The 13,192-nt window shown below is 40.8% G+C and overlaps 1 protein-coding gene across 3 annotated transcripts in view; it reads right to left on the reverse strand.

Annotated features, from left to right (window-relative positions):
* adamtsl3 (ADAMTS-like 3) overlaps nt 1-12,132 on the reverse strand; it is a 760,337-nt gene extending 748,205 nt beyond the window's left edge. For 2 of the 3 annotated variants that reach the window (XM_063065856.1, XM_063065857.1), the window contains exons 1-2: nt 4,843-5,153; nt 4,281-4,369 (exon numbers count right to left, since the gene is read on the reverse strand). In XM_063065856.1, coding sequence (XP_062921926.1) covers nt 4,281-4,349 — 69 coding nt within the window. In that variant the 5' untranslated portion in view covers nt 4,350-4,369; nt 4,843-5,153. Of the gene's footprint in view, nt 1-4,280; nt 4,370-4,842; nt 5,154-9,132; nt 9,202-12,068 lie in introns of those variants that run through there. The other variant, XM_063065855.1, reaches the window with a different exon arrangement.
* Between the last annotated feature and the right edge of the window lie 1,060 nt (nt 12,133-13,192).

Raw genomic sequence — 13,192 nt, forward strand, 5'->3', positions numbered from 1 at the left:
TAGGACTCTTTCACCGTCACGCAGCCTGTTTTGCAGCAAGAGGGTTACAAACTGCATCTGCTGTGATACCTCGCAGAGGCAGGACTTTTCCATCTCAGTCTCTGGGTACCAGACAGAAATATGCAATGAATCTACTTTAATATTTTCTACAGTAATATTTTCATAGATGAAGATAAACATACATGCTTTGGTTCTTATGCAGATTAAATGATGAACAGGAAGGGAAAAATAAAGATAAAAATCAGCAAAGAAATTACAGGCAACTTAGGTAGATTAGATAACGCCATACCAGTAATTCAGCCCAGCTGAAATTTGGTGGCATTCATGTTTCACACAGTGTTCTCTCACCTTTTCTTCATCCACCCCATCAGTTTAACCTTCACTTTCTCCCCACTGCATCTTAATTCTTCTTTGAGTCTCATTTTCTGTTTGCTTCAGCTACTCATAGTGGAGAAAGTTCCTTTCTATGCATTACCCTCACAGTATGCATTAGCTTGATTGATTGGTTCCTCAGAATTTATTAGTTTGGAAGTTGGGTATTGTAAATGCAGAACTTCAATTCCTTCAGCTTATGCATTCTTCAATTAGAACTTGCAGATTTTTTTTTAAGTGTGCGTTTTAAGGGTAATTTGAGAACACAGCATTTCTAGCTGAGAGTTACAGAGGGGCCAAGTGTTAGAAGTTCAGTACAACAATGTTGCCTGTCTCCAGCTCCTAATCACTTGTAGCACTGGATTCCTATCTAGAGCTCTTTTAAATAAAGGTAACTACACTGACTTCAGCAAGACAATTGCAGCTTTGCATCAATTCATTAAACACACAGTTCTAATTTATCACAGTTCACAGTGCAAACTAAACTTGCACAAGTATTAGAAAATTACTTTGAAAATGTTTTTTTTCTTAACTGTATTATCCAACTACAAATAATGCAAAGTATTGACTTTGAATGGCAATGATGCAGGAGTTAGGGCTGCTACCTCACAACTCCAACAAGCTGGACATATAAAAGTTGCTGGTGAATGCAGCAGGCCAGGCAGCATCTCTAGGAAGAGGTACAGTCGACGTTTCAGGCCTCACTTCTGACCCCGGGTAGTACTTGAGCAGAGTTTGCACCTTTCTCTATGACTGAATGGGTTTCCTACAAGGGCTCCATTTCATCCAACCACAAAAAAGTGTGGGTCAATATGTTATTGGCCAATGTTACTGTGGGTCTGTCAACAAAATGAGATTATTGCAGGAAGAGTGTTTGATATTTAGTGCAGACTGAGTAGATGGAAAGCACAATTTCCATGCTATAGGACTATGACTTAAACCAATTTGTGAATAAAGAGTCAATGTTACAGTTCCTCCCCTCAGTAAATCATCATATCAGTCTTAGCATCCCTCAAAATCAAGCAGCTCTGGATTTAAGATTACCTAGTGCTGTCACTACAGAGTAACACAGTACCATACAGAAGAGAGCAATGCTAAATCCCGTGTGATTAAATTCCGTCCCTGCGTTGCAAGTAACTGTACTTCAAAAACTGCTGGGTACCTTCAAGAATCCCTGTACCCACGTGTGGAGTCCTGCATATTCATTAATTGCACGGGTGCAACGCTCCACGCCACTCAAGTTATAAAACAGTGGGCAGTCAGTTTTATAACATGCTGCTGCCACCTCCCACCGTTCGATGCAAAGTGCAGGTGCTAAAAGAGTGTGTGCAGCATCAGATCAAAGTAGCACAAAATCTTAAAATTACAACAGGCGCAGGTTGAACAAAATCAGATATGTAATGCACTAAAACATTTCAGTAAAACATTTGCCCAACGCCGGCCCCCTAGGCCTGAGTCGTAGTGGATCTACAGCTGAATTTACCAGTTAGACACCCCAAGCAAACTAATACTGAGTCAGGAATAGGAAACATGACTAAATTACAAGCAGATTAATAATAGTGAAGAAAATAATGGCAGTGAAGAGGGCCAAATCTCCAAAAGCAGGTGGTATCCATCCCAGGATACTAAAGCATCAAATTAAAGCAAAAATGCAATTTAAAAATTAAAGGGAGATTATTGGTAAGTTGTATGCCAAGTTTAATAGATTTGGCAACTGTTCCACAATGAGGAAATGGACCCAATGTTTCGTTATTTAAGAAAGGTGAAAGAGGGACAGAGAAATCAGAGAATTATAAACCAATTAGACTTACATCTGCTATCAGGAAATGGGCAGAGTCTATAAGTAAGGTTAAGGTAACTGAACACCTTGAGAAACTAATCACCTGATCACTACAAGCCAGCATAGATTTGTAAAGGTTACACCATGCTTGTACACCTGATTAATTCACACAAAATCAGTGATTAAACTAATAGCCAAGGATATATTTGGATGTTATTTATAAAGATTCCCTAAAGGCATGTCAAAAAGTCTCCCATAACTGTGGAAAGTAAAGCTGAAGTTCATGAAACCCAAGGCAAATTCACTGAACTGGGTCACACTGAAGGACATCCAATTTAGAGAGAACCACAGTACATGCTGAACATCAACTTCACCCCTAGACTTACCAAACCATATAACATACTGAACCGAGGGCCCAGACACACTTCCTCCCTGCTCCTTCAGTCTTACACTATCCAAAGCTGGCTCATCCAGCACAACTATATTCAGTTAAGAGAGTTCAGTGACCTTTATTAAACAGACAAGGGATTGTCTTTTACTTTTAGTTTGCATTGACTAAATGTCATTCAAAAACGTTTATAACTTAACTTTTATAAATACTGCTTGAAATTATTTCCAATTGTTTCCAAATGACTGATCAGAGATATTTGTAAAGCACCTTTGATGGGATGACCTGTCTGATAGCAGAGTGGTCACAGGGATTTTCTTTTCCACTGTCTGGTCTAATTGCCATCTCTCAGAATACATAGCTGGAGAAGTTTACTGTGGGTGTAAATCTAACATGGGACAGGATCTGGGGGGGGGGTAATGAGGAGCTGGGGAAAACAATCAGAAGGTGTGGGGCATCTCAAGCATTATATGGTTCGTTAAATCAAATTCACCTGCTTTGGAAGTTGTGTGGGTAGCAGAAGGACTATAATGGTGGACGACCCTAACAGGCAGAACAGACCCAGTAGTACCTAGGAGGATCAGTGATGGAGTCCCAATTAACTATATTAAACAGGAACGCCACCTCTTCATGTTAGCCAATGACAAAATGATGGTCAACACCTCAAACGCAACAAAACACAAAATTACAAGAAGGTAACAAGTGAATTGTTGGATCTGTGCCCACTGGATTTCAAGTTAAAAGCAAAGGCTACAAGTTACATGACAGCCATACAAAGCCCTGCCTAGAAATAGAGAGCAGTGAGCAATCCTGAGCGTCACGCCTAATGAAGATACATTAAGCCTGTGTGGCTGCAGTAAAGGTGTGCCCAAATAATATCATGTGTTAAATTGTACAGATTGTGTTTTATTCCCTGGAATGTAGATTAAGGGAAGACTTAATGCTTTTATAATATTAAGAGAAATTGGCAGGAACAACTGAAAAGGTAATACATCTGGCGGGGGAATTCTAGGATTGACGTCCAGCCTTCGTAAGACTGAAAGTGAGAAATTTTTCTTCCTGCAAAGTTGAAAAACACAATTCTGCAAATGACGATCAATGAAATATTTTAAATCCGAGATTGATAGTTTTTTTTAAAAAACTTTATTAAGGATATGAAGCAAGTGTGGTTCATTGGAATGTGGCCAAAAGATTAGCCAAGGTTTACGTAAATGGCAATAAAGGACTCCAGGGACCAAGTGACCTGCTGCAGTTCCTACAAGACATCGGAGAGTAATTAGATGGGCAACGCACAGCAAACCTAACTAAGCCCTTAAACTCAACTCTCTCCAGAGATGACTTAATATAGGGTATTGTTGTTCCGAGGATGTTTTGGAAATCTATCATTTCCTGATTTATCTTTATCCTGGAAAAGATGTAACATATTTAAATTCCAGCATTAAGCTTTTCCTCACTTGGAAAAATCACAAACTACACTTGTTTGCTAGTGTTTCTTATTTTTTTTTAACAATCTTGCTTATATGTTAAAAGCAACAACAGCTGACCTTCAGACCACCTGTCCGGGCACAATGACACCGAAACTAGCTGATTTCTGCATGTTTTGAATCAATGCGTGTTTGCAAGTAAATCAGTATCTTACATTGTGTTCCAGTGATAAATAATCACACCCAAATGCAGTTATAATGCACGTATTTTTTTTACAAAAGATCGGATACGGGTGCTAAATTGGAGAAGTCTTACCTGTACCATAGGAAACACGCACGTTATAAGCATATATACGAGTATCCGCTCGAATATCCTCATACCCATAACTCTGGGATCCAACTAATCTGCAATTAAACATAACCACATTTAAGAAAACGCACGCGCGCTTGTCTCACTCCCAAATTGCAGCACGGACAAGGTATGACTAGCCAAACTTTTTTTTTGCCATACATGGAGTTTGCCGACCACACAGATGATTAAATTGGCGAAAAAAATACATATGCTGTCAAAACCTGGTAGAACAATCAAGAGCGCTCCCTCTCGCTTTCATAAGGTGTTCGTTTATAACGCTGCACCAATAAAGCAAAGATAGATTGTAAAGTACTCGCGAAGTTTCAAAACGCTCAGCCAACCTTCTGATGTATTGCAAACAACCCGATTAATTTAACATTTAAATTTCCTGAACACACAAAATATGCACAGGATTAAAAGCCATCAACTCGAGCAATAAATCTCACGTCAGCCGGCTACCGAGAAAGCGTCAAGTCAATATATTCTGGATATCCATTTCCAAATCTCGCGAAATTTAAAATCTTACCCTTCAATGCAATTAGAACCTGTCCCCACCAATGTATTAACTTTGGGAACTTCACGTAGAGTAGATTACAAACTGGCAGCCGCATCCGAATTATTGATGCACAGTGCAAAAGTAATTCTCCCACCAGCACACTGTCACTTGGAGATTCTGTCTTATCAGGGGAGACGCGGTGTTGCTCTGCACCGACTCTACTGCACTGCGAGTTTAGCTGCGAAGTCCCGGGACGAGTCTTCAAACCGTGCGCTCACACAGTACAGCGGTGGAGTGGATCCCGAGGTTGGGTGGGTGGGTGTTACCGCACAGACCCGTCCTCCTTTGCCTCCCGCCAGCTCCGAAGTATTGGAGAAAGTGCAGCTCGACTCCAGCTTCTCTGTGAGAAGCCAAAATATTCAGATCAGGAACAGCTCGCCAACAAAACGACACATTCAGGAGCAAGGCAGTTAACTCTTCAAGCAGCGCGCTGGGTGGGTGGGGGTGTACCTGAAGTTTAAAAAACTAAATCCACAATGATCGAAGTTATTTGTAACCAACACTCGTCACGGTTTATTTTCCAACAAGAGTTGATGCTAATCAATAAAATATTCTTCCAGGGAATTATGGCTATGTAACTGAACGAATTACCGATATGCATCTTTGTAGGGCAGTGGTTCCCAAACTTTTTTGGGTTACCGCCCCCTTGCCTCCCAGCCCACATCCCCAGCGCCCCCTCTCACTTTCTGGCCATTACATTAAAAGCTATAAAGGGTTTTGATTTACGATACATAGCGAAAGAAAATAGGAACTGCAAATTCAAAGCAGTGACAATTGCAAAAATTATTCAAATCTAGTTTAAAGTAAATGTATCATCGAATTATATATACTGGTTATCATTATATACAACCCTGAGATTCATTTGCTTGCGTGCAATCACAGTAAATACAAGAAACACAATAGAATCAATGAAAGACCACACCCAACGGGATGGACAACCAATGTGTGAAAAAACAACTATGCAAATACAAAATGAAAGAGAAAAAAGGAATACTTTTTAAAAAGTAATAAATATCTAGTACATGAGATGAAGAGTCCTTGGAATTGAGTCCAGTTCAGTGATGGATGAATGAAAATGAGTGAAGTTATCTCCTCTAGTTCAAGAGCCTGATGGTTGAAGGGTAATAACTGTTCCCAAACCTGGTGGTGTGGGTCTTGAGGCTCCTGTACTTCCATCCTGATGGCAGCAGGGAGAAGAGAGCATAGCCTGGGTGGTGGGGGTCCTTAATGTTGTCTCCCTGCCACAGGACTCTGTGTAGATATGTTCAACGGTGGGGAGGGCTTTACCTTTGAGGGACTGGGCTGCATCCACCACTTTTTCTGTAGGCTTTTCTGTACAAGGGCATTTGTAAAGTTATAAATAAAATAATTTCTTTATTTGATTACAGTAAAAACAAATTTCATCATCAGAGTGTATGTTAGTAGTTGAACAATTCCCATCTTCATTGCTTTTTCAGCTTTCAATGACATGGATGGGCTTGGTGCAGTGATACCAGCCTCTCAGCCGCACAGGAGTCTCAGAATCCCATGGTCAGGAATGCAGTCTGTGTCGTTGCTTTGAAAGAAGTAGGCCAACTGCACTGCCACTAAGTATGATATTGAAAGGCAATAAAGAACACCTTGAACGTTTTGTACAGCGCAAAAGAACATTCAGCGATTTATTTCTGCAATATGCTTTATTTGAACCTCAGCTTCAAGCTCAAAGTCATCTTGTAGCGTTCCATACCATCTGGCATAGAGGGGCCACTGCACAGGATTGGAAAAAGCTGCAGAAAGTTGTAAACTCCACCAACTCTATCATGAGCATTAGCCTCCCCAGCATCCGGGCCTCAAAAAGGCAGCATCCATCATTAAGGACCACCATCACCCAAGACATGTCCTCTTCTCATTGCTACCATCAAGCTGGAGGTATTGTACAAGAGCCTGAAGATACATACTCAATGCTTCAGCAACAGCTTCTTCCCCTTTGCCATCAGATTTCTGAATGGACAATAAACCCATGAACACTACCTCAGTATTTTCCCCTCTCTATTTTTGCACTACTTATTTAACTTAATTTTCTTTTTTTATGTATGTACTTATTAAAATTTATAGTTTTTGTTGTTATATATTGCAATGTACTACTGCCACAAAACAACAAACTTCATGACATATGCCAGTGATATTATACCTGATTCTGATCAGTTCTTACACCATCCTTCCTGTTAATTCCTTATCACAAGTAATCAGGAATGGATTTATTACCCATGGAAGAATTTGGAGCGAGAGAAGATCTTGAAATCTTTCAGACATGTCTTATGCAGCTCACCCAGGTGCACACAGTACACTTGAGGACAGTCATCTGGTATTCTATGTGGAATCGTTTCAATTATTTAGTCTGGTGACTTGTGCAAAACTGTACTCGGAACCTCCCTTACTGCTAACAGAATTAGTTCTTCTCCAATTACACGGGCCTTTCTAGATTTAGCAATGAGTAATGAAGTACTGTGTGAAGCACACAAACCATCACTGTTTTGTTGTGAAGTGCTGGCAAACATGTTTGAAGTGTTTTCTCTTTCTGGAAGTTTTCATGAAGTGACTGAAAATAAGCCCATTTCTTATTTTCATTTCTTGTTTGCTTTATCAGAGGGTATTCTCTTCAAATGTTCAAGGAGCCTGTACGATTTCATTCCTAACTTGAAAAAACTTTTTCGCACAACAGACACATGGAGCTACTGCTGGTTACTTGGTGCTGGTATAAATCCATATTTCGGATACTCCACCCTCTACTGTCTACACTCTTTTTCATTTGATCTGCTTCTGCCATTTTCATGATGGATTAACGACCTCAGTCAATTGCCTATTGTTTAAGCCCAACCTCAAGCACTGCAATCAATAAAGGGGAAAGTTACCATAGCTCAGGCAAAACCTGACTCTCTGCCTGAAGGCACATAAAGTGGGGCAGTGATATTTTGGTTGGGCTGTATGGTAAAGAAATGCGATCAAGACCATTCAAAACTGCCAATTCTGAATTTTACCCCATTGAACTCCATACCCTAATTCACAGGAACTGCATCACTGTGTGATTACAGCATGGGAACTGTAGTAGCTAACAGCGTACTACAGTAATGAATATCAATAATGCGCGGGCTAGGCCTAGCCCAGAAATATCAAGATCTCTTCAGTCCAGATTTCTCATGACACGCCAAATACAGAAGTATTCCGTTCCTTTTTAACAATTATAATGCACCTTGAGCAAAGTCTCAGAAAACGGTGGGTTAGCAAGAGATGAGATGATTACATGATCATTGCAATCAATTATGAGGCACTGAGGTTCAAATGCTGATAGAAGGTAATTCATTTCTTAAATTGAGCCTGTAATCCCTCAACTGCTCCCCTTGCTACTGAGCACCCTTTATCCTCATCTTCATCACCCCGTTAGAAACTCCCACCACCACCTGTGGGGGGGGGGAGTCGTGTAATAATGCCCATATTTTTTGGACCTACTGTTCTAGGCTGCAGTGAATTCATGGGATGCAAGGGATGCTTTCTAACTCACATTTCAGTTCTATCTGCTGCTCCACTTTAGAAGTTTCATCTTCCTTTCACTGTCCAAAGAGGAGATGAGCCCTGGGTGATTTTCCTCCCTAAACACAGGAACATGCAAAATCCACCCTTAGGTGCTATCTTACTGAACCTGGACTTAGAACACAGGGGACACAAAATAGATTGCATAGAGACATCGAATAAACGAGCACTGTCAACAATGCTAACTTAGGCATATACTTCTTTAAGAATTGTAACTTGTCACCAACTACTCTGATGCATCACTGCAATTCTTGTAGTACAGAGTGGTCTGGATGTGTGGAAATAAATCACAGCAAGGATGCTATACCCCACTAAGCTATTTCTTCTGTGTAATAAAATATCCTTATTAATTATAATCACTGATTATTTTCCCAGTATCTGTAAAAAACAAAGGTACTGGGACGGGCACTGGGTGCTCTACTTGATTAAACAATCTATTCTCCATCTCTGTCTTTCTTCCTCAAATGAAAATTAATAATCATTGATGCCTAAGACAACTGGCTATCCATTTCTTAGCTATCCCTTCTGGCCCGAACACTTAAAACTTTTTTCCTATTCTGGCTGGAACTATGAACTTGACTCCAGTTGCTGGACATGTTTAGCATTATGTTGTAATATACATTGTCAAGCATACAGGATAACACACGTTCTTTTAAATAAACATAATATCTGAATTTATGCACAACCACTTACCAGAGAACAAACTATCCATCTTCACTATTGATTTTAGTAATTTTAGTCCTTAATTATCATTCCAGTTTTCTGTAAGAGAGGGACAATCTCAATAAAACCTTTCAAATAATGCAAGGACTATATAGAGGGGACATGGAGAGGATGTTTTCTACAGTGGAGAAGTCTAGGACCAGACAGCACAGTCTGAGAATACAAGGATTGCCCCTATAGAAACAAGTAGAGGAGAAATTTCTTTAGCCAGACGATTATGGATCTGTGGGATTCAGAGACGGCACTGGAGGGCAAGTTATTGGGTATGTTTAAAGCGGAGGTTGACAGGTTCTTGATTCATAAGGATGTCAAAGGTTATGGGGTGAAGCCAGGAGAATGGGGCTGAGAGAGATAATGAATCAACCATGATGGAATGGAGGAGCAGACTCGATGGGCCAAATCGCCGAATTCTGCTCCTTTGTCTTATTGTCTAATGGTATGTTCAGATTGAACACTCTGCCACTGCCTTTAAGGAGTTTGCAATTCTGTTTGTGACTGCATGGGTTTCCTCTGGGTGCTCCGGTTTCCTCCCACATTACAATCGGTAGGTTAACTGGTCATTGTGAGCTGTCCCGTGATAAGGCTAGGATTAAATCGGAGATTGCTGGGTGGTGTTGCTCCAAGGGCTGGAAGGGTCCATTCCGCGCTGTATCTCAATAAATAAACAAAGCACCAGGCCATTTGGAAATTAGGTGAAAATAGATGCAGTCCTTACACCAAGGCAAAAACGTGCCTGGAGATTCATAATGTTGATCACAATGGAACTAACAATATCTTTTCTATTGACAAGAGCATGATGATCAGTAGCTTTTATGATCTGGAGCTAATCTCCATCAGTTTCCACATTTTTCAATCCTTGCTCCCCCGACCAAATAAAAACAGAATAATATTTTCACAAACACAAGGAATTCTGTAGATGCTGGAAATCCAAAGCAACACACACAAAATGCTGGAGGAACTCAGCAGGTCATGCAACACCTATGGAAATCTCTAGACGTTTTTGGTCGAAACCTTGAACCAGTCCCAAAGAAGGGTCTCCGCCTGAAACATCGACTGTTTACTCATTTCCAAAGGCACTACCTGACCTGCAGAGTTCCTCCAGCATTTTGTATGTGTTGCTTAATATATTCACACATCTTGATAATATACACACATGCACCATGCAAGGTTCTGTATACAATCAATGCATTCATCGTTCTCATTTACTATTTGATCTTGTTGAAATATTATGGAAATTGTGAAAATCATGTCAACACTCATTTGCCACTGCTTCGTTGATGAAGAAATCCTTAGTGGTAATATTTTGAATAGGTTGTAAGAACAGTGGGGCCTTTGTGCATGATTGCAAAATTCTGAGAGGTGGTAGGGCAGGTTGATAAGCTGGTCATTAAGTAATTGTAGTACTTGAATATTGAAGGAGAGGTACTGAATACAGAAGCATGGAATTTATGTTAATCTTTACAAATCTCTAATTTTATTGTGTACAATTCAGGGTAGTTTTATACCAAGTTGATGATAATCAGGAATGAGAGAATTTCATTATTTGAGAAAATAGGGAGTGTTCTCAGAGTTACAAAGGTTGCAGTAGACTTAGATATATTATGAATGGTTTTGATTAGAAACTTTTCATTTCAAAAATGGGAAGATAATCACCATAGATTTGAAATAACTCAAAAATCCTAAATGGTGTTTACAAAGATAGATGTCTTCATACAGAAGTGAATTTAGGTTTCATATGCATCACCCAAAAGAGTCATGGAATCAGAATCTGGGGAACTTTTGGATATGAACTTGCAGGACTAACTGATATTACAAGGGGAAAGGCTGGACTGTGAAACAAGCTTTGGCAGGGCCCAGCACACACACCATGGACCAAAACATGAAAGGCTTTCAAGTTATGTGTCTGGTAGTTTCTTTTCACTTCACCGAGAACATAGATTTAAACTTTGTTATGGCAACCCTGTATTCCTACCTCCCCCCCCCCACCCAATCAAAGAATCTCAGGTTCAACGTCAATTAAAACATACTCATCATATGTCAACACAATCAGACAAAGATGTACCTCACTTACACTGATCAAATAATCTGCTTTAAGGATGTGGAAATGCACGGGAAAGGGAAAACAATAATTTTTAATCATTTGCAAGTTCTCTGAATCATTTGTGGCATCTGGTTGAACATTTTGCTAATTGTTACACCTGGTGGGATTTAATCAGCAAATAATGGTGAACTGGGGAGACATCCACTGTGCTGTTTTAAACACAAGTTCACATGAAGGAGTCTCAAAGAGGAAAACTACTCATCAAGTGTAAATGCTACTTTTGATGGCACAGTTATGCTACCATCGGTTGATAACTTATATTTAAAACATTTAGGAGCGTGAATATCACGTGCCAAGATGAGCTGTGGCCGATAAACAATTGATAATCATGTAATGGATGTTAATCAATTTTAATTAATCATCTCCACCCTCCATGCGAAGTCTGCCTTCAAATTTCTGGGTGCGATTAAACAAGGGCTATGAAAAATCTCCAACAATTAATAGCTTCAAATGTGTCTGCTTCTGAACACTGTAACGGGCGGCGATTGCTGCACCATGCAGGGACCCGGTCGTTAAAACATCGAACCTCACAGGGCGGTTTGAGAGAACAGAGTGTTTTACCAAAAGGCAAACGAAAGCAAGGCGGTTGTGAAAGGCATTTGGCACAGGTCGATGATTAATGGGCCACTTAAAGTAGGGAACGCACCCTAGAACTTGTTTTAATGTTTCTTGCTTCAAGCCTAGCTGTTCGCAATAAATTCTGAAGAGAAAGCTCGAGAGTATACAAGTGTGGGGGACGTGTCTGTGTAAGGTGCCGCACCATCGGCCTCACGGTTGTTCCTTCATTGGGAAACCGGCCAGTTACCTGGGCGGAGGAACCGAATCTCCGCAACTACCGTGCGGCCACCTAGTTCCCTCCTCCGGCCTCGCTCCGTCCAAGTGTTGCCACCTGTCCTCCGACTGCCCTCTGCCGGCGCAAAGGCGCCGATTGCAGCGGGGGAGGGGGTGACAGCCGTGAGCGCTGTGCACCAGATCCATCTTGCGCTTTCCTGTTGACTATGTTGACAGGATCTCACCTGATACCCTCGCTGGACCAGCACCTGAGGGAGTGCCAGACAGAAATCTGCACGATGAGAACGAGTGTGTGCCAGGCCTTGCATTCCCAGGAGAATCTCAGTCCGACCATGTTTCCTGCTCTGCAAGAGGTTACAGTACTTTGCAGTCCACAAATCTTCAGCCAATTGAGTCAGAGGTCAACCTGATGGATTAGGATATAAACTGCTCCACTGGCAAACAGTTGCACTGTAACCAAAGTAGTCAATCTGTAAAAACACAAACTGCACACAGTTATTATGAAAGCATTACTAAAGAAAAGTTACAAACCACTTTAAAGTTAAGTGGCCAAATCCTCAGTGAAACAACTGTGATAGAGCTGATTCCCTGACTCAAGGATTCCAATCGCTTGCGAGAAAAGTAAACAAGTAAGTCCACAGCCAGTGAAGACTTAAAATGCTGTCACATATGCCAAGATGCAGGGAGGAGCTACTTTGTGTGCCACCCGGTATCAAGTACAGTGGGGTATTAAAAAGAAAAACAGAATACTGACTATAAGACATAGGATCAGAATTAAGTCATTCAGTCCATCAAGTCTGCTCTGCCATTCCATCATATCTGATGTATTATCCCTCACAATGCCATTCTCCTGCCTTCTCCCAATAACTTTTGACACTCTTACTACTCAAGAACCTATCAGTCTCTGCTTTAAATGTATCTAATAACTTTGCCTCTGCAGCCATCTGTGACTCTGAATTCCACAGATTTACCACCATTTGGCTAAAGAAACTCCTCCTCATTTCTGTTCTAAAGGGACATCCTTGCATTTTGAGGCTGTCCCCTCTGGTCCTAGACCTCCCCCACTATTTGAACCATCCTCTCAATGTCCACTCTGTTGTCATATAATGTTAGAAGTTACAGACAGGGTACAGTGCA

The sequence above is a fragment of the Mobula hypostoma genome, chromosome 13, assembly GCF_963921235.1.
Source record: "Mobula hypostoma chromosome 13, sMobHyp1.1, whole genome shotgun sequence".
In the NCBI taxonomy this organism is placed as follows: domain Eukaryota; kingdom Metazoa; phylum Chordata; class Chondrichthyes; order Myliobatiformes; family Myliobatidae; genus Mobula; species Mobula hypostoma.